Source organism: Chelon labrosus (genome assembly GCF_963514085.1).
Source record: "Chelon labrosus genome assembly, chromosome: 5".
NCBI lineage: Eukaryota > Metazoa > Chordata > Actinopteri > Mugiliformes > Mugilidae > Chelon > Chelon labrosus.
Genome location: NC_140341.1, coordinates 11,315,154 through 11,332,695, shown reverse-complemented (window position 1 = coordinate 11,332,695; position 17,542 = coordinate 11,315,154). Strand labels below are relative to the sequence as shown.

The 17,542-nt window shown below is 40.9% G+C and overlaps 4 protein-coding genes across 15 annotated transcripts in view; 2 read left to right on the top strand and 2 right to left on the bottom strand.

Annotated features, from left to right (window-relative positions):
* The window catches only part of lmo7a (LIM domain 7a), a 45,925-nt gene extending 41,340 nt beyond the window's left edge, over positions 1-4,585 (bottom strand). For 7 of the 8 annotated variants that reach the window (XM_084545112.1, XM_084545109.1, XM_084545110.1 and 4 more), the window contains exons 1-2: positions 4,208-4,585; positions 3,870-3,981 (exon numbers count right to left, since the gene is read on the bottom strand). In XM_084545112.1, the coding sequence (XP_084401238.1) occupies positions 3,870-3,938 (69 nt within the window). In that variant the 5' untranslated portion in view covers positions 3,939-3,981; positions 4,208-4,585. Of the gene's footprint in view, positions 1-3,869 lie in introns of all 8 variants that reach the window. The other variant, XM_084545108.1, reaches the window with a different exon arrangement.
* Positions 4,586-5,966: 1,381 nt separating this feature from the next.
* uchl3 (ubiquitin carboxyl-terminal esterase L3 (ubiquitin thiolesterase)) lies at positions 5,967-10,020 on the bottom strand. Its single transcript, XM_084544040.1, has 9 exons — positions 9,787-10,020; positions 9,599-9,610; positions 8,400-8,528; positions 8,116-8,272; positions 7,492-7,577; positions 7,245-7,292; positions 7,070-7,145; positions 6,927-6,985; positions 5,967-6,840 (listed from the first exon to the last, which is right to left on the bottom strand). The coding sequence occupies exons 1-9, from the start codon at positions 9,826-9,828 to the stop codon at positions 6,757-6,759; spliced, it is 693 nt and encodes a 230-aa protein (XP_084400166.1). The 5' UTR covers positions 9,829-10,020; the 3' UTR covers positions 5,967-6,756.
* Positions 10,021-10,427: 407 nt separating this feature from the next.
* On the top strand, positions 10,428-13,743 carry commd6 (COMM domain containing 6). The gene is made up of 7 exons (XM_084544038.1): positions 10,428-10,876; positions 11,446-11,504; positions 11,878-11,943; positions 12,051-12,127; positions 12,266-12,434; positions 12,533-12,685; positions 12,775-13,743. The coding sequence occupies exons 1-7, from the start codon at positions 10,849-10,851 to the stop codon at positions 12,823-12,825; spliced, it is 603 nt and encodes a 200-aa protein (XP_084400164.1). The 5' UTR covers positions 10,428-10,848; the 3' UTR covers positions 12,826-13,743.
* Positions 13,744-13,913: 170 nt separating this feature from the next.
* Positions 13,914-17,542, top strand: part of tbc1d4 (TBC1 domain family, member 4) — a 29,092-nt gene continuing 25,463 nt past the window's right edge. For 3 of the 5 annotated variants that reach the window (XM_084545351.1, XM_084545352.1, XM_084545348.1), the window contains exons 1-2: positions 13,914-14,995; positions 15,095-15,574. In XM_084545351.1, the coding sequence (XP_084401477.1) occupies positions 15,188-15,574 (387 nt within the window). In that variant the 5' untranslated portion in view covers positions 13,914-14,995; positions 15,095-15,187. Of the gene's footprint in view, positions 15,575-17,542 lie in introns of all 5 variants that reach the window. The other 2 variants (XM_084545350.1, XM_084545349.1) reach the window with 2 other exon arrangements.

The window sequence follows — 17,542 nt, the reverse complement described above, 5'->3', positions numbered from 1 at the left end:
TAACAAGCAGACTTAAGGAAGGAGCAGAGATTTCCAAAACAGCTTGGCTTCCTGCAAACCCACCTTCGCTCCCCTCAAGAATGCGCTGCAGAATGTGCTGCCCTAGAACACAGAAATGCGGTCCTCTGAGTTTATTAGGGGCACTGAAAGAGTTCTAAAGCTCGTGTAAAATTAATTATTATTACAGCCGTGGGTGTCTTGGTGGAGCACAAATAATCAGAGGGGGTCTCTGGGTACATGACCACAGTTATTGTTTATTCACGCAGGGCACTGAAGCTCTGAGTGTATCCAAGGTTTGTGCGGAAGCGGCCCCCTCGCCACGAATTGTTCCTAAAATTCTTTGTTCGTCCTACAGCGGACAGGGGTGGGACGTTATCCAAATATTTCAGAGTTCTGACTCAAGAATAAAAAATAAAAAAAATACCACCGTGGAAGCCGTTTCGTTTCAACACCACCAAAATATTAGAATAATAGAGCTGCATCAACATATAACAAGAAGCCATTCACCTTCTTTTGGGAGGGCCTGTTTCACTTGAGCACGTCTGAATGCAAGGCCTTGGTTCTAATTGCTTTCTATGAAAACAGTCAAAAAACAAAACAAAAACAGAGTGGCGCTACAGTGAGGTCACTAATGATTGGCCCTCCAACACGGATTTTGGTGTGACAAACAACAAAAAGGCAAAGAGAGCAATTAATGAGCCTGCCGGACTGCAGGCCGTCAACTTGGCAAGAGAAAAAGCGGATTGTAGGATTAAAAACTTTTTAATATATATTCAAAAGATCCAAAAGCAATGCCTATGGTATGCCTGTCTAGATGAAGTAATCACCCCACAGTACAATTTTATTGGCTGCAGTGAATTTCTATCTAAACTCCTTTTTAAAATGGTATCGGGAGTACCATCTGACAAAATAAGTCCTTAGGAAAAGCATCGTCTGTGGGTTATTGCACAGCTTTCAGAAGTAAAAGGGTTTTCAGTGCCGTGGTCACCAAATGTACATGAACTTGTTTCTAATACAGGACAACTTACCCTTTAGAAATATGTCAATCAGAGTTATTAACTGTCAGAAACAGCAAGTCGATGTATCAGTTAATAAAATCAAAAAAGTTTACTTCATATAGTTTCTCCATTTCTGTGTCTTTTATTTCTTGCTCTGATGACACCAACAAAGTGAAGACCGCTAGAGCTTTACATTAAAAGTTGCAGCTGTAAAAACACAAGCTGAGTTTTGTCCAAGAGCTTAAGATGCATTATCGACAGTGGATCAGTTAGAGAAAATGAATAAGAACGAGCCGCCACAGTGAGCTTTTAGATGAAGAGCTGCAGGGGGCCGCGCACACTTCTTAGTGAGGCAACCCCTGCCCCCCTTTGAAGGTAAAGCTAATTTTATTTAATTTCATTTTGTGTACAGAGTTGGATAACATCATTTAAGGTTACCTTTCCTATAGAACAGTAGACCTGTTCTATAGGAAAGGTAACCTTGTCCTTTTGTTAAACAAACCAAATAGCCTTATGTTACTGTTTCTTATTTAAATGACAGCATGTCATTTCAGACAGCGGTAAACCTAGGGGGGGAAACACTGGTGAGGTAATCCTTCCACTCTTGCTCACAAACTCATGTTGCGTAAAAAGTTCAAAATTCTGCGACTTGTAGTGTTAAAACACCAGAAATTAAATACTCGCTATTGCCTCTTTAATAAGGAATAAGGTCAGTTGCAGGCCTAAAACCAACCATGAACAAAATCAACCGGCAAAAAGAATCACGCTACGCCCAGTGCACACCAAAACCATAAGGATGCTTGCATTTGGTTCGGCGTTGCATGACTGCAACAACGGGAAAAGTAACGAAACTTTAAGAAATCCACAGTATTGTGTTACCTTTGAAAGTGTGCTTTGTTCCAGTCTGTGGAACACAATACGCTGCTTTTCAACTAGACACAAACAAACACAGCGAGAGCAGCAAAATCACAGAGGCTGAAACCTTATACAGATTATAGCTGGCTTTGTCACACGACCTTCGAGCAGACCAGTGGCTGCAGTGGCGCTCTCCCTCAAACCTGTTTGAAGAGGTATTCTAAGTATTCCGTGTGAGAGTGCAGGCTCTTTGTAAAAACACATTCTTCATCGCAATCCAAAAAAGGAAGTGACAGAAAAGTGGCTACTATGCTTGAAATTTATTTATATGGAAACCTATAATTTCTAAAACCACAACCTGAAACTGACTTATCAAAGTCTACTTAACCCTTATTATATGACTAACTGTTAATATCCATAACAAATGAGTTGTCTTTGCAGCCAGGCATATTATGATCTTCTGACCTGTAACCTGCAAAAAACTGTCACTTGTTCTTCGTAACAGTCCCCCTTGAAGCCCTTCTACTCAATTAACAAGGGCCTCTATTATTCCAGTGGGTCCTGTGGTTGCAGGACGCAGTGCCGTGTGCTGACAGCCGGCCAGCTCTGAGGGGGCTATGTTCACAGCCATGGCAGCTAATGCAGGAATGTGTCCATGTGACAAGCTCCAGACCATTTAGTCTAGTTTTTAACAACACCACCAACCTCGCCACGCACACATGCCTCTGTTTAAAGCGCCGTGAAGCCAAGCAGCTTGTTAATCATTCAGTAGCACAATCCAATAGCCACAAAACTTTCTCTTTGAAGGGAAACTTGTTCCCCCTGCGCCAGAAATTGGTCCCTGATCGCTCTCTTGTTTCATAACCTCCCATACATGCTCAGTTAACACAACAGCTCCGAGGCACTTCACCTCTACCTATTTGCTTTGCACTCCCTCTACCTAAACGCCCTGCCCCTGCCTGAGATCAAGCCCCTGCCTCGGCCCGAGCCACTACAATGGAGCAGTGTGCGAGTGTGAGAGACACTGATGTCACATCGAAAGCATGCAGATTCACCCCTCATGAAATTAGAACAATATTTGTTTAGTTAAGCCCTGTGGCAGCTCCGGGACACCCTGCTGGGAAGAGAATTTGTGAGATGAGGACACATAATGGTGGCCGTTTGTTAGGAGAGGAGAAAGGCGTAGAGTCTGGCTTCAGGTTGGGTGGAAAATTCAGATAATATGACATTTTAGAAATGAAATAGGACAGCCATCGAAGGTTTTGGTGGATAATTTCTGTGTGTGTTGGCAGCTATTTTAAATTTTAATGACTTCCATAAGAAGTTATGACTTTGCAAAATACTTTTTTTTCCAAATAGGAAAACGAATGACTTGTTCGTAATCAGCTTTTCGGTAATTTGCCATAAACACGTCCCACACTATTTGTTTGTGAGTTTTATATTCATTTACTGGCATTATTTTATGATCCTGAGTTGATCTAGGCTTATAGCAGGGGTGTTACACAACATCTCAGATCACTGATCTTAATTGCTTTGCTGGATTTTCTCTCTACCTGCTTGCAACTTGATCCTCAAAGCCTCAGGAGCATTAAAAAACAAAAAAAACTAACTGATGAACAGGCCTAGGCAAGATCTGACAAAAGACGCAGCAGCCAGCAGTAATGATGAATAGGGTCGAAGCCTTGTACCTGTATTCTTCTGATGAGGTAAGTTAAAGGGCATGGCTAATGCTGGGAGAAGCCACATCATTTCTAGTTTCTCAAAGAAAAGATTGAGCTCATCTGTTACCTGAGAGGCGAGGTCAAAAGGTGACATATGCCTCCATATATTTGTGGATCCAGGAAACTATAATTTAGAGACTGGGTGCATATGCTCAGCTTTCAGCCTCCCCCTCACTCAGGAATGGATTGGAAATAAAGGGTAAAATTGCATGCAAACCTCACAAAACTTTCCTCCTCTTACTCCCAAAGTGCAAGTGGTGTCAGAAGCTGTAAAGAAACCGTTTTTTTTACTCACCTCGATCCATCTCTGCGCCTCCAAGTAGGCTTCATCGCAGCTGACTGAGGACTGCTCACGCCACTCCATCACAACTTATTATCCGAGCTTCACCGGCGAGCCAAGTCGGTTCCTGGTGACCCGCATATGGAAGCCCACATTAACGTGCGCCAGTTCAAAGAAGCAAACACAACGAAGGTATTTAAAACTCGTCAGGCGAACAGGCAGAGCTTACAGGTGTCTTTACACTCACATGCATCAAATTAGCCTCCTATTGTTCATTTCCATCAGATCATCAGTGACTGAATGCAAGGTGGAACAGTAACGCATTCCCTTCGCATCACCTTGCTGCTGCTTACCTGTTCTTTCATCCGTCACACCTGCGGTTGCTTTCTTTTCGCTATTTTCCGCACTCCACCTTTACGCAGCGGTCAAACGAATCCTTAAAGTCGAGCAGTGTGCTCTCCTCGTCTGGCTGCAGAGTTACTGTTTTCCTCAAGTTTAAAGCCGCACGAGTGTGGCAGGAGGGTCTCCAAAGTGAGGTCCGGGGACTGCCCACAGGTCTTTGTGCGGCTTCCAGGTGAACACAGGCTCAACTTCGCTGTTATCGCAAAAAATACTCGCAGGTGTCCCTGCTCCCAGAGCAGTAAGTCCACAATAGTGTGATTCAACACTCCATTCCTCTGGACAAAATATTAAAGTCGCAAAGTCTGAGAACTGCTAGACTCCATTCTGCACATATGTCAAAAAGTTTGAGCCTCCAGGCAAACTTCACTGTTTGAGAGTTGGGCTCTCCAGTTTTAAGTCAAATTTCTGTCCCGCAACGCCTCCAAGCGGCGATGAGCGGACACTGCAGTACTATACTCAGCGAAAATGCTAACTAAGTTGAATAAGAGGCGGTGGAAATGAACTAAAAGCAATCACTCAAGAATCCTCCTGTAGTTCAGGACAATATTCAAGTTATTTGAGTTAATACTACTCTATTATACTTACATTTTAAGTGCAAATGAAAACCCCCCATTCACCTTATAAAGGACAAATCATTATTAGATTAAATTACCAAACTGTATATACATTTAAGTTAGAATAAGCCTGAGTTTAACACGGTTACACTGCTCACTTGTTTATAGATCAGTAGATCAGCGACAACAATCCACCAATGTAATATAGGCCTCACAATTCTGATATAGAGTAGACCTAATTTTAATCTTGTACTAATATAACAGAACTGTATGGTAATATGCTGCATGATGATTAAAATTTCTTGTGATATGTAATTCTAATTAAGGGGAGACACAAATGGCAAAAATCCTTAACATGTCCTCTTTCAAATTGTTGAAAACATCCAAATTACACATTTAGGCTTTTTTATCTGTTGAAAAAGAAGCCAAAATGGCATATAAACTACTATATACATTTAAATTTTCAAATAGCTTGTAAGACAAAAATATAAATATTTCTCCTCATGTAATCAACTGGGGGAGTTTCATTGTGATTTCTACTGGCTAAAACATTGTAGCGTGGTGGGCGTGATGTAGTCGCAGCAGGAAGATGAGTCAGTTGTCCCTTTGGTGATGAACATCCTCATCCAAAATAAAGAGGAGCCACCACAGATGCTAAATTTGAGAGAATATTGCATCTTCTGTTGGTGCTACTCTTCCTTCAGGCATTTTACCATGGTAATAAAATGTCTGTTGTGTTCTCAGGCACTGCAAACATTGAAACTGTCAGTGTACAACCACATAAGGATTCTTACAATTATAAGCAAACAAACAGGTTGGTTTGGACAATTTTAACTTCTCACGGTGCAGACTTAAGAGACACCGCAGAGGTATGGAGTTATCTGATTTACCCCAAGGCTTTAATCATAAAACTAAAATAACAATTACTGCAACTGTTCCAGAGAGTGACACTCTCTCAGAAATTTGCAACTTACATTACATGAAATTATTTCATGTTTGTGCAATTTCATTGAAAAAACAACCCCCAATGTTTCTTCCCATGTTATAGATTTGGTTGACTACAAAGTAAATAGAAAAAGATTAAGTGAAGTCAGAATGATGTAGTTTCACAGCTTCTGAGCAGGGTCCCGCTTTCATCCAAATCAAGACATGTTCACGCTTACAGTATCTCACACTTCTCATTTCTAAAGAGCATTTAAATTTGCCTCTGTACCCATCAGACAAACATCTATGAACCAGATCATGAACAAGGTTCAAAGATAAATAGAGAGGCTCCACAAAAGAAATGTTTAATAAACTTGCCTTTTATTCGACAGAATCTCTAATCCTCATTACAAAAATGTAGGCACCTTCCACACGGATGTGCAGTCTGCGTGTTCAGCTAGCCTCACTTCTACCCTCATGTGTTTTCTGATAAGCATTTCATAACATTACTGCATACAACAGCGTTACTTTTTCAAAGCCGTCAATGAAATTATAGCTTTGTGTCAAAAACAAATCACCACATCCAGTATGTGTCAACGCAGAACTCAGTTTCCAAAGAAAAAGTTGAGTCCCTTCAGTGATGTGGAAAATAAGTTAAATTTGCTTCTAAGCTGGAAGCCAGAAACACCATGTGAATAAACCATAGTGTAGTTTATAGTCACGCTAGTACATGAGATCTGTATTACATTTAGAGATGACAGCTAGAACTGGAGGATTTTAATCCTACCAGGAAATACTTAAAGTTACACAGCAGCACCCGAATTCTCCTAGAATTACATTTGATGTATAACACGAGTGGAACTTTCATTTGCAACTGACATCCCTGACATTTTATTATTATTTTTTATTTTTTGCACATCACTTGCTATAGCAATTTGAAAGAAAATTTAATTTTCCAATAAAGTCAGCACTTAAGAATGTTTGGCAGTAATTTATGGGGCCACGCCGGGGTGTCCTCAGGATTAATCTTTGGAGAGGGCGATGATGGTGAAACGAACCTCCTGAGGATCACGAGCCATGAAGATCTTACAAACCTCTACAGCGTCCTGGAACAGAGCAGTACAATGATAAACCTCAAGCTCAAGCTTAAGGAGATATTTTATGAGAATTTGCCATTTCTTTAATGTTCTACCTCGAGGAAAGTATCTTCTGTAGTTTTTCCATGGACAATAGGGAAAGGCTTCCGGCCATCTAAGTATGAAAAAAGACTTTAACTATCAACAATTTGACAAATGCCACTCAAGTTTTTCACTTGTTTTTTTGTGGTTAACTCACCCAGTTCATATAGGTGTCCTCCGACATTCACGAAAGCTATAAAATGCAAGTTCACTTTCTCGTCTAAACTTGGGGCCTATGACAGACAAGAAACAAACAGTTTCATGGACTAATTCTTGTGGTGTGTCAAAAGCGACCTCAGGCAATACAGATAGTTGAAAACTCCAATACAAACCTCAGTCTGTCCCTCCTGTGCACTGGACTCATGTGTGACACGTATACTCTGAAAAAGAAAATGTGCTTTGGTTCAAAGATAATTTTTAAGGGAATACATATGGAAAAACATATACTGCACTATTGACTGCATAGTAATATTATGCTCCCTTTCTGTGACAAGCTGGTCGCACAACTCCAAAACTTCAACACAGATCTTCACACATGTGACCACCATAGATCAAAGATGCTCCATGGCATTTTCCTACCTCATCTTTTTCCAGGAAGGCGGCCCGTTCCTCTGGGGTCATTTTAGATGTTTTTTCAAGAAACTTCTTAAGAGCAGAATCTGGCTCTGGAGAGGAGAAAACAACAGTGAGATTCAGATTCGTCCCTGGGAGGCAATTTAAGGCACAAGTGAGCAGCATGATGTGCAATACAAGACACTTTTAAGGAACAAGAAACAAAAAATAGAATAATACAAAGTACTATACAAATAACTATGCCATAAAAAGTTCATAGTCATATCTATAGCAGTGGATTCACACTCAGTAGGTACATCTGTATGACTTAGTAAAATCCAGGACACTTGATCCGCCATAAAGTCTAAAATGATGCCTTAAATGTTCATAGATGTCACCGACACTGTCATACCGTCATAAATTTTATTATATTATAGTTGGAGAGGTTTCACTGCATCGTTTGTCCCCTCTTTGCATATAAACCGTGACCTCTAAATTTTGTCTACTCTAATACAACACCATATTGTAAAGCTGATGCTTTAAAACAGAATGTGTACCTAATAAAGTGGCTAATGTGTGTCGTACTCAATGATATGTCGCAATAAACTGACACTGCAATAGAAAAAAAATAAAAAATAAATAAATACTCACCGAATTCCAGGTGTGACTGATTGTTTGCCACGGCATGAATTAATCCTATTGTTCCACAAGCGTTCCCAATAGTTTGTTTCATGAAGTAGACGTCAGGAGAGACCTCCTGTCGCTGATCTTTGAGTTTCTCCTCCTCTTCCTGCTTGAAAGCCTCGTACTGGACAGAAGTAGTCGAGAAGGAGAGAAATATTTGTTGAGCAGTGCGTCTTGTGACACGAGAATCTGTAAAAGGAAATTTGTGTGAAGACAACCATTATGGTCCATAAGCGATGAATAATATGTACCTTCTCTGTCACTGGGAAGAGGAGCAGCACCGCACACACAGGTCTGGGTACCATGCTGAGAAGCTCTGGATCCAATCCATACACATCCCCAAACTGCCAGGTCGGCTTCATACCCAAACAACTGACAAACTACACACAAGCTGAGAGTAAACTGGTATGCACACCAAGGAAACTTAACAATAACTGCCAAGCAAGTTTAATTCAAAGTATATATAACACATATATGGCTCCTTGTTCCTATATAATGGAACCGATTGCCACTAAAAAGCCTAGAACTCAAGACTGTAACATTAGAAAAATATTATGATTAAACAATAAATGCACTGTTCTGCCTTCTCTTTAAACTTTGTGTTTCGATACCTAAAATTGTACATTTCCTCGACAGAAAAGCTTCACATACACCCATGTGAACATTATTTACTTTGCAAACAAAAACGTCTGGCATGCACACGCAGTTATCAATTTATTAGATAAGCGTACCTTAGCTAAAAACTTATACTGTGAAATACATCAATCCTTTAATAACTATTTCTTTTAGTAGAAACTGATGATGAGTGAGATTTTCTTATTGAGCTTCATAATCACACTGGAAGACGTGCACTGTGTTGCTGTTGGACCACACTGAACTTGCATTTTACAGAGATGTCTTTCTCTTATTTAGTCTTCCTTTAATGATTTTAATGAGGTAGATACATAATACAGTTGTTGGCATAACACAACAGCAGTAAAAAATGCATCTTACAGAATGACAATGCAGTTGATTCTCTGTAATAAACTGAGCTTACACAGAATCACATTTCACATGTCTCTTGATAGTATGAAGTAATAAATCTACATTTTTCTGTAGTTTCCAGGTAGTCTAGACTCATGCACGTTGTTCTGCCGATTATCAGACTGGAAAATAAAACATTTTAACGTATGAAAGTGAACTTTACAAAGGTTTGTAAGACATAAAACAGCACACTATCAACAAAATAAATCTGCCTGCAAACGCTAAACAAATGTCTTCACTGCATCTTCCTGCTATTGTGTTTAACAGTTACCTGACTGCACTGTTATGTAATTTCTATCCTTTAAAACCGTTACACAGGGTGTGTAGCACCGCTGCAGGGTTTAGGCCTTGAGCCTCTGCACATCGTTTTACCGCTGATTATTCAAGCCTGTCTAATATTAGATAGAGTGAAAAAGTAAACACTTACCTTTGTCATGACCTGAAACAAAAAAAAAAGACACAAACGAAAATGTTAATACAATTACTGCTGGCTTAGCAAAGCAGACACACCGGCTCCAGCTTTTGTTCTAGCAACAAGTTAGCTAGCACTCACATGCGTGAGTATGAATGGCCTCAATAAAATATTATGGTTTTAAGAAAACCAACAATACATACTTCTGGGTTCGACTCCAGAGGCAACCAGCGTGGAGAGTCCATTTTCAAGTAACGTCAAGTGCTGTGTTCTTATCAGACGAGAGCTGAATCTGATTCACAAAAATCTGTTTGACAGCTGCAAATCGCTTCCGCGTCTGGAAAGTGCACTTTGACACACAGGTAACACGCAGGGGTGTCTTGCCTTTATTATTAAATTATACAGACATACGATGTGGATAGACTTTGGTGACTTTATGTGCACGATAAATATACTATTTAGGTAATTAAAATATTATGTTCCGTTATATTGTGTAACATTGTTCTTCTGTCAAGGAAACGAAAGTAAAGGAAAGTACAACCCCCCTCAGCATAACAGTGGATCATTCCAAAGTTGTGGGCGTGGCTTTGATAGAGTGATTCACGGTTAATGCACATGCTCTGATTTACCAGCTTCGATGCAGTACATGCCTTGTTCGGTATATCAGCGGCCGCCGTTTTTTTTTTTTTTAACCCAATTTTGATAATTATTTTGCAGATCAAATCAGGGAACCGACTTGTTTTAAAGTGTCAAACGTAGAGCGTGTGTCTGCCAGACGGGGGCGCTGTTGTTCTTCAATTCGAGGACCGTCAATACAACAGTCAAACGCCTATACCATATTAATATACAGTATAGCTTAATTTTACTACTTAACTTGCATCGCTTAACGTTATCTGGTACCACTTAAATGATACAAAAAATGAACGTATATATAGCTCGGCTGTCCACCCATTAGGAAATGTAGTATGCAGCGATAAAACTCGATGAAGAAGAAGCAACAGCTGCAGAAGAAGAAGAAGAAGAAGAAATGCAGTAGACGCGCACTAGGCGGCAGTATTTCGATACACCAATAGGCACGAAGAAGAAGAATACAGGAACTGTAAAGAGGGGTAAAGGTAGTTCTATTTGTTTTTAGTTGTTTTTGTAACTCAAAAACAATAAGTGCGTCTTTATAATATCGACCCTGGGGCAGTAATATTAGCTGTAATACGCGAGAAAGTTGCCAAGTTGCCACGGCAGGCAACTCATCTTGAAAGAGAGAGAAGATGCCATCATCAGACAAGGAGTCATGTGGTGGGTTTAACCTAGATCACATAGCGTTACGGTGTTGTCAGTAGACTGTGGTTAAAATGGAAAGAAAGGAGTATATTCTGTAGCAGTACTGCACATTTTCTAGGCCTTATACGGCGATTAGGCTACTCGTTAGCGTTAGCTTATCAGGGTAGCTGTTTCCGCTTTTTCTTTATTTACATGTTTTCTCTCGCATAGCTAAATCAGAAATTGACCTAAAACGAGTTGTTTTCTCAAAAACAAATTTAATTTGAACTCCGGCTTAAAAAGTTAACAATTATTGCATCTCGACTTCTTCTTCTTCTTCATTTTCTTCTTCTTCTTCTCAATATTTACTTAAATATTATTTCTATTTTTTGTTATATTGCATTGATGTAGTTCTGTATTATTCTCTGATATCTTCCTTTAGATGTTTTTACTAAGATTTCTTTAGGTGAAAGGATAATTATAGTGTTAGTCTGTATGTCTAATTTGTATTTATTTTAAAAATGTGGTGGTTACCTGCTCTTGGAAAAAGGAGCAAAGAAGTTGCAATATACAGGCTCACACGTTACTTAATTTCTGTATTTCAGGCGTCAACAAAGTTGTGGACAACATCTGTAGGCTTTCTCCAGATCTGTTAGCTGAAACAGTGAGTATTTACCATCGTGACCTATATTAATGTTTGAGCAAGGTATGTAGAAGTGCTTAGAAGAGAAACAATGTGCCAGCATCAGACAACATATGCTAAACACATATCCAGACATGTTATTGTTGGCGTTTATTATTTATTCATCAGTTATTGTCCTCTGCCATTTCTCTACTTACAACAAGCACAGAATGAATTTCTGAACATGTAAACAAATATCCCCCTTTGTATGACTTATTTCCTTTGCATGATGTTGTAATTGCATGTTCAGTATAAGACAGTAGTGCTCATTTTAGTGCTGCTAGCTGCCGCACTCTATGCAAGTTACACAGGATGTGGTGGGTAGTTCTGATAACTAATCTAATAATCTCCACAGTGTCAGCACGTTCTGGTTTACCTTCAAGGGCAGACGAGAGGAGTAGATTCAGCAGAAATTTCTGATGTGAGTCAGTTTTTTATTGACTGTTGTTTATTTCTTTCTTCTTTTTTTGTCATAGTAACTAATCTTCCCAAGTTCCTCTTTTGTGACCTTGTTGTTTTGTATTGCAGAGATTTCAGAGCGCTGGAGTCAGACTGGATCCTGAAGCTCTAAAGGACATCATCAGATTTCTTATGTTAACTTTCAGGTACCTTTTACAACTTTTTGTCCATCTGAATGCGGTTGGTAATTTTATAACTAGTGGGAGTTTTTCTCTGCTTGAAGGTTTTCTCCCAATGTTCTTTTCAATTGTACAGTGTAGTATGTATTTGGTTTATATCACCAGGTCAGGTGGGAAGAACAATATCTCTGGGGATGAACTTGTCTCTAAACTGGAAGAAGGAAGTAACAGGTGGTCCAAAGCTTCCCTTCAGGTGTTGCACAGGTTGTGGAGTGAACATGGTGCGTTAGTCCATTCTCAGCAGGAGGTGCAGGGCATGCTTAGCATTGGTCAGGTATGTTCAACCTTAATGCAGTAAATCATTTTCACATACTTCCAGATGACACTTTTTTCCTTCTTTATCAAAGCTGACAAAACTTTATTTTGCTGTAGTTAGTGGACATGCAGTGGAGGCTGGGCATGGCAGTAACCTCAGACACCTGTCGATCTCTCAACTCTCCATACGTATGTCTGCTGCTAAAGATCGCCGAGCCTTCAGGAGAGATTTGTCAGAGGTGTTTTGAGATGACCATTCCACAGTTCCAGGTTTGAATGTTTGAATGTGCTTGTAGCATCGTTGCTATAAATAATTTCTGGCTTGATTTTGACATACTTTTTTTTTCCCCCTCATGCAGAACTTTCACAAGCAGTTCAAGGAGATGGCAGCTGTTATGGAGACTGTATAATGGTCTGCACAGTTACACCCCAGTTTATTTGTAACCTGCAGAAGAACGGCTTCACACAGGTCTTTGTCTGCAGGCTGTCTCGAAAATGTGGATGTGAATTACTGCGGATGTCAACTCTCAGCTTTGTACTTGTGTTTTTCCACAGATTGCATAAGCTCTCAGATGATTTGCTTTAGGATTTCCTGCTATTAAAATAGTTGATAAAGACTGTCTTTGATTTGAATGCCAAGATTTTCTCCTGTGAACTAATCTAGGCGTCAGTAATGTAATGTTAGAGCTGTGCAGCATATATTTACACTGAAAATACTTCCACACATTAACGAATATTCTTAATTGTGCCACATTTGTTTCACATTTTTTGATAAGGTTTAACTTACTTCATTTTGTACTTAATTGCCATTTGCCCATGATTTGTACTATTATAGAATAAAGATGATTTTTCATGATGAGCACATCTGTTTCCGTATGTGTAGGAGATTGTTACACAACATACTGTATGTAATTTCAGATAATAAAAATTTGACTGGTTCCCAGTCTTATTGGTTCATGGCATATTCTACAAAAAGAGATTAGCGAGAAGTTATGTAAAGATAAACTTTCTTTTCCAACATCATTAAAAGTCGCACAACCCCCAAAGTTTATCTGGCCCAACCTTAGTTTTGGGAAGCGCTACACTTAAACCTCAAGCCTCCCACCAGTTCCCTAGAACTGAAGAAGCTATTTGGATGAGTGGTGAAACGTCTTCTCAAAAAAACTCTCGGAGTGGTGAAATGTCTTCTCGGAAAAACTATCTAAGAAGAACTACCAAAGCTTGATCTAACAATGCTGATGCATCAATACAGTGATCTAAGTTCAGGTCTTTTTTTTTTCTGTACATTAAATGCATTTTGCTGTACTTTTCACTTTTGTGTCAGGGTATTTTTGGACAGCTGTACCCGGCACCTTTACCAGAATCGGAAAAATTCTTCCACATCTTCAGCGGAGGAATGAATGCATACCTTAATTGCATGGTTATGCATGGTTATTTGAGCCTGAACTTCAGATGGAGCAATTATAAACTTACATTTTATGATCAGTGAAATCCTGTAAATTAGTATCCACATAGAAAAATAGGACCCAATAAGGACAGATTTCAGCAGAAAATAGTTTGAGTTCACTAACTGATTGTCTGGGGCTTGGTATGTGTCTCCTAACTGGCTATTCTGGAAAGTCCTCCACAGTTATAACATGCACACACCAGTACTGTTTGGTTTGGTCATTCTTATTGCCCTCGTGGTTGAGTAATGAGGTTATATATGGCAAAGGTACTATTTTTGGCACAGGCGGAGTGTTTGGATTTTATGGCATTTAGTAAATAGAGGCTCCACTGGTGCATGAGCCGAAAGATGATTATAACTTCTGTGACTCAGCGCAGTCTGTCAATTGTAAACTGCTTTAGTGAAGTACTGCACACGTGCTTCTAAGTTATAGTTTATATTAAAGACTTCTCCACGCTGTTGTGGGCCCAGAAGGACCACACTACTGGGACTGCAAACACTTCCCACACTACCCTGGAAGTGACTTTCCAGTCAACAGCTCGTGTTCTGTGGAGAAAGGCGGAGCTTTGTCCTGTCACGTTTCGCACAGCGACTCTACCCAGCCCACTCCTCCAGCACATGGGATGGTTGGGTGGTGGTTCGTCAACGCGCACAGCCGCTCCGCCTCCAAGGCGTTGTGGAAGAAAGGATCACAGACGAGAAGCTGCACCAAAAAGACGATAAACAAGCATCAATGTGTGTATTTTATACTTCACCGGGGACGAAATTTACCAGCGGGCCGGCTAGACTTATGCGTTTGAGGATTTCGGGACTGGGACAGCGTAAATGCGCCGCCCTGTGTGCGCCTAGGAGCGACGCACAGCGCGTCAAAGAAATCAGATTTCGCTGGGCGACTTGTGTTTACACAGGAGCCATCCAAAGCCACGTTTTTGCAAGCAGAGTCGGTTGGGACAGTAGCCTACAGTACAAGTGTGTTTAGCGTCTGGCTTTCCGCCCGTGCAAACAGTGGAGCAGAGCAAGGAATCAAGCAACAAATACATATCCATATAAGCAATTTATCCTGAAATCCTTGAAGAAAAACCTTCCATCGGAGATATTTTCTTAAGCTTGAGGAGGTGCAGCTGATCGACAGGGTGAGCACATGTTGTGCATGTAGCATGTATGGTATCAACTTTATAGATTTAGACATGGAAACTGTTGCAAACTAACCACAACTAATCCCTTGGTTGCAGACAACGACATATTGCCAATATATATATATATTCTTTTGAAAGTAACATTTAGTCCCCGTCGCTGTCAACGAGGCAAAAGTCTGCTGGGTCGACATGGAGACTCAGGATGAGACGGAGAAGTCAGAGAGGAGGTTCGCCCTGAGTTACATCGGCTGGTCCTCGCTGGACAGCCGGACCACTCTGCCCATGCTGCCGTGGCTGGTGGCCGAGATCCGCAGGAGGAGCGAGAGGGGCGACTGCGGCCCCGTGATGCAGCCGAGAGAAGTTCAGCTGGTCCTGTGCCCCCCTTTCGTCAGATGCGTCCCCTCCACCAGCAACAACTCGTCCGTTTTCATCTTCGAGCACAAAGCGCAGCTCATCTCTCGCTTCGTGCACAACAGCAATGACCTCACCTATTTCGCCTATCTCCTGCGGGGCCAGCCCGACAACCCCGAGTCCGAGATGTCCTGTCACGTCTTCAAGGCCTGCGACCCCAACCAGGTAGGCCTGCTGAAGTGTGGAGGAAACCCTCATTCATGAGACACCAAACAGCAAAGAAGTGCATCTAAATACCATTGTGAATTCAGGCTGGAAGATATTTTTCATTGCTGGTGTTGACTGAAACACCTGAAATGAGTCTTCTGTGGCCTCTGATTAATCAAAAAGTCAAGTTTAAACTATGACACACTCTGTGGTGTTTTCATAATGACACAAAGGGATTAAAGTTTAATTGTCCTGAAGGCCCTTGACTCTAAAATCTAGTCTGATGTCAGGTTTTGCAATGAAGCACATGTCCAGCCTCCACTAAAGACTAAGGGATTTCCTTGAGGTGACATCTATGTCATTTAATCGCAATCACGCTCAGTAATAGATAAGTCAGTGGGTCCAAACATGTTTGCTTTGGTATTAAGTATTTAGGCCACCAGTTGTTTGGAGAGGATGAACCAAGCACACTGGATTTATTTATTTATTTATTTTTGGGGCAAAGTTAATCCATCCTTTTCTTTTTAGGGGATCAGTACGGTGGCCCTCAAGCTCAATCCACTGCAACTTAAGTAAATGCATGCAATTTGACAACTTAAAGAAAACAAAAATAGTACACTCCTTTCAGTACGTGGTAGTATCTGTGGTGTGTTTCAGTATTTCTTTGGGTTTTCTCACATTGCAGAATAAATGTGTCAAACTGGCGAAGATAAAAATATTATCATGCTTTTTTTTCTCAAGCTCTCAGTATCCACTGTACCCATCACACATCTCTCTGGTGCCTCTTCTGTGACAACAGCTCCATAGGCACAATATCGAGTCAGCACATTTACATGCTGATCAGCATCAGACACTCTTGAGTAATAAACTGAAATGTGGCAAACAGTCTGAAATCAGGAACGTGGGAGTCAGTGTTCGAAAATCAACATGCAATCGCGCTTTCCGCTCCTCGCCGTTAAATGTAAACAACAATTCCACGGCAGAAACTGGAGACCTTCGAAGGTGCTCGGTGTGTTTCTGCTGCAAGAACCGGGGCCGAAATTAAATTTTACCCCTCAAAAAGTTCCACTTTGGGGGTATTCCTGTTCTAAAGTGCATGCTTACTTTAAGTCTAGCATTTTGGGTCTTTTTAATCAGCTCTTCCGCTGCTGCTCGTCCCTTTTCCGACGTTAACGCAGTGACCCTATTTGGAAATCTGTAAATTCTGATTTACAGAGATTTATAGATCTCCTGAATGCTTTCTGTTGTTGTTGTGACGGTGATTGTCTTCTACAATACTGCAACTTTAGCGACTGGATTAGAGCAGAAAAAAGTTTCACACATCAGTAGACCAATTTGCCCAGTCTTACACTGCAGTGGAAACACAGACAATCAGTGGTTTCAAGGAACCTTTTAGTTCCTTGAAAAATGTTACGGAGGCTAAAAGTTCCACATATTTTGTATGGAAATGCAGCTACACTCAGTATTTAAGGGGCTGCCTTTTAGAAGCTCGCCCCAATTGCATTTTTCTTATGTTTAATGTGAATCGTACATGATTATGAACGCAGTTTGGGGTAGTGCCAGCATGCCATCACTGCCTGAAACACAATCTGAAGTCTTACACTTGTTCATGTTTTTCCTGCTTCCTCAGTGACCCAGGAAACCATCGCAAATCGTGTTCACAAACAGATATCCAGTTCTGCTCGCATTTTGCATCAATCTCAAGCGTGCCTGTGTTGAATCAGGTTTCCTGTGGTATGTGCACGGCCTGAGCACACTGTTTGTCTGCACGCCAGATCTGAGAATAGAAGAGGCAACAAGTCAGAGGCCGACGCACTTTCGAGGTCTCCGGCCCTCTCAGCTGAAGTCCGAACGTTTGCAGCCGTCAGGGAGTCGTCTTGAACGTAGCTCGTGCACCGTGATTACGCAACAAAAAACTGGTTTGGCAGGCAGCAAGCCAGCAAACACGTGCAAGGTGGACCATGTGGAATTCATGGGTTATTCTAC

Bases quoted from the DNA above. Each gene is read 5' to 3' on its own strand.
- uchl3 (XM_084544040.1), bottom strand. From the start codon at position 9,828: ATGGACTCTCCACGCTGGTTGCCTCTGGAGTCGAACCCAGAA. The intron at 8,273-8,399 runs GTACATATTATT...ACTTCTGTCCAG, and splicing joins TCTTCCCAGTGACAGAGAAG to TACGAGGCTTTCAAGCAGGA. The intron at 7,293-7,491 runs GTAGGAAAATGC...TTTCTTTTTCAG, and splicing joins CCTTCCTGGAAAAAGATGAG to AGTATACGTGTCACACATGA.
- commd6 (XM_084544038.1), top strand. From the start codon at position 10,849: ATGCCATCATCAGACAAGGAGTCATGTG. The intron at 11,944-12,050 runs GTGAGTCAGTTT...TTTGTATTGCAG, and splicing joins ATTCAGCAGAAATTTCTGAT to AGATTTCAGAGCGCTGGAGT. The intron at 12,128-12,265 runs GTACCTTTTACA...TTATATCACCAG, and splicing joins TTTCTTATGTTAACTTTCAG to GTCAGGTGGGAAGAACAATA.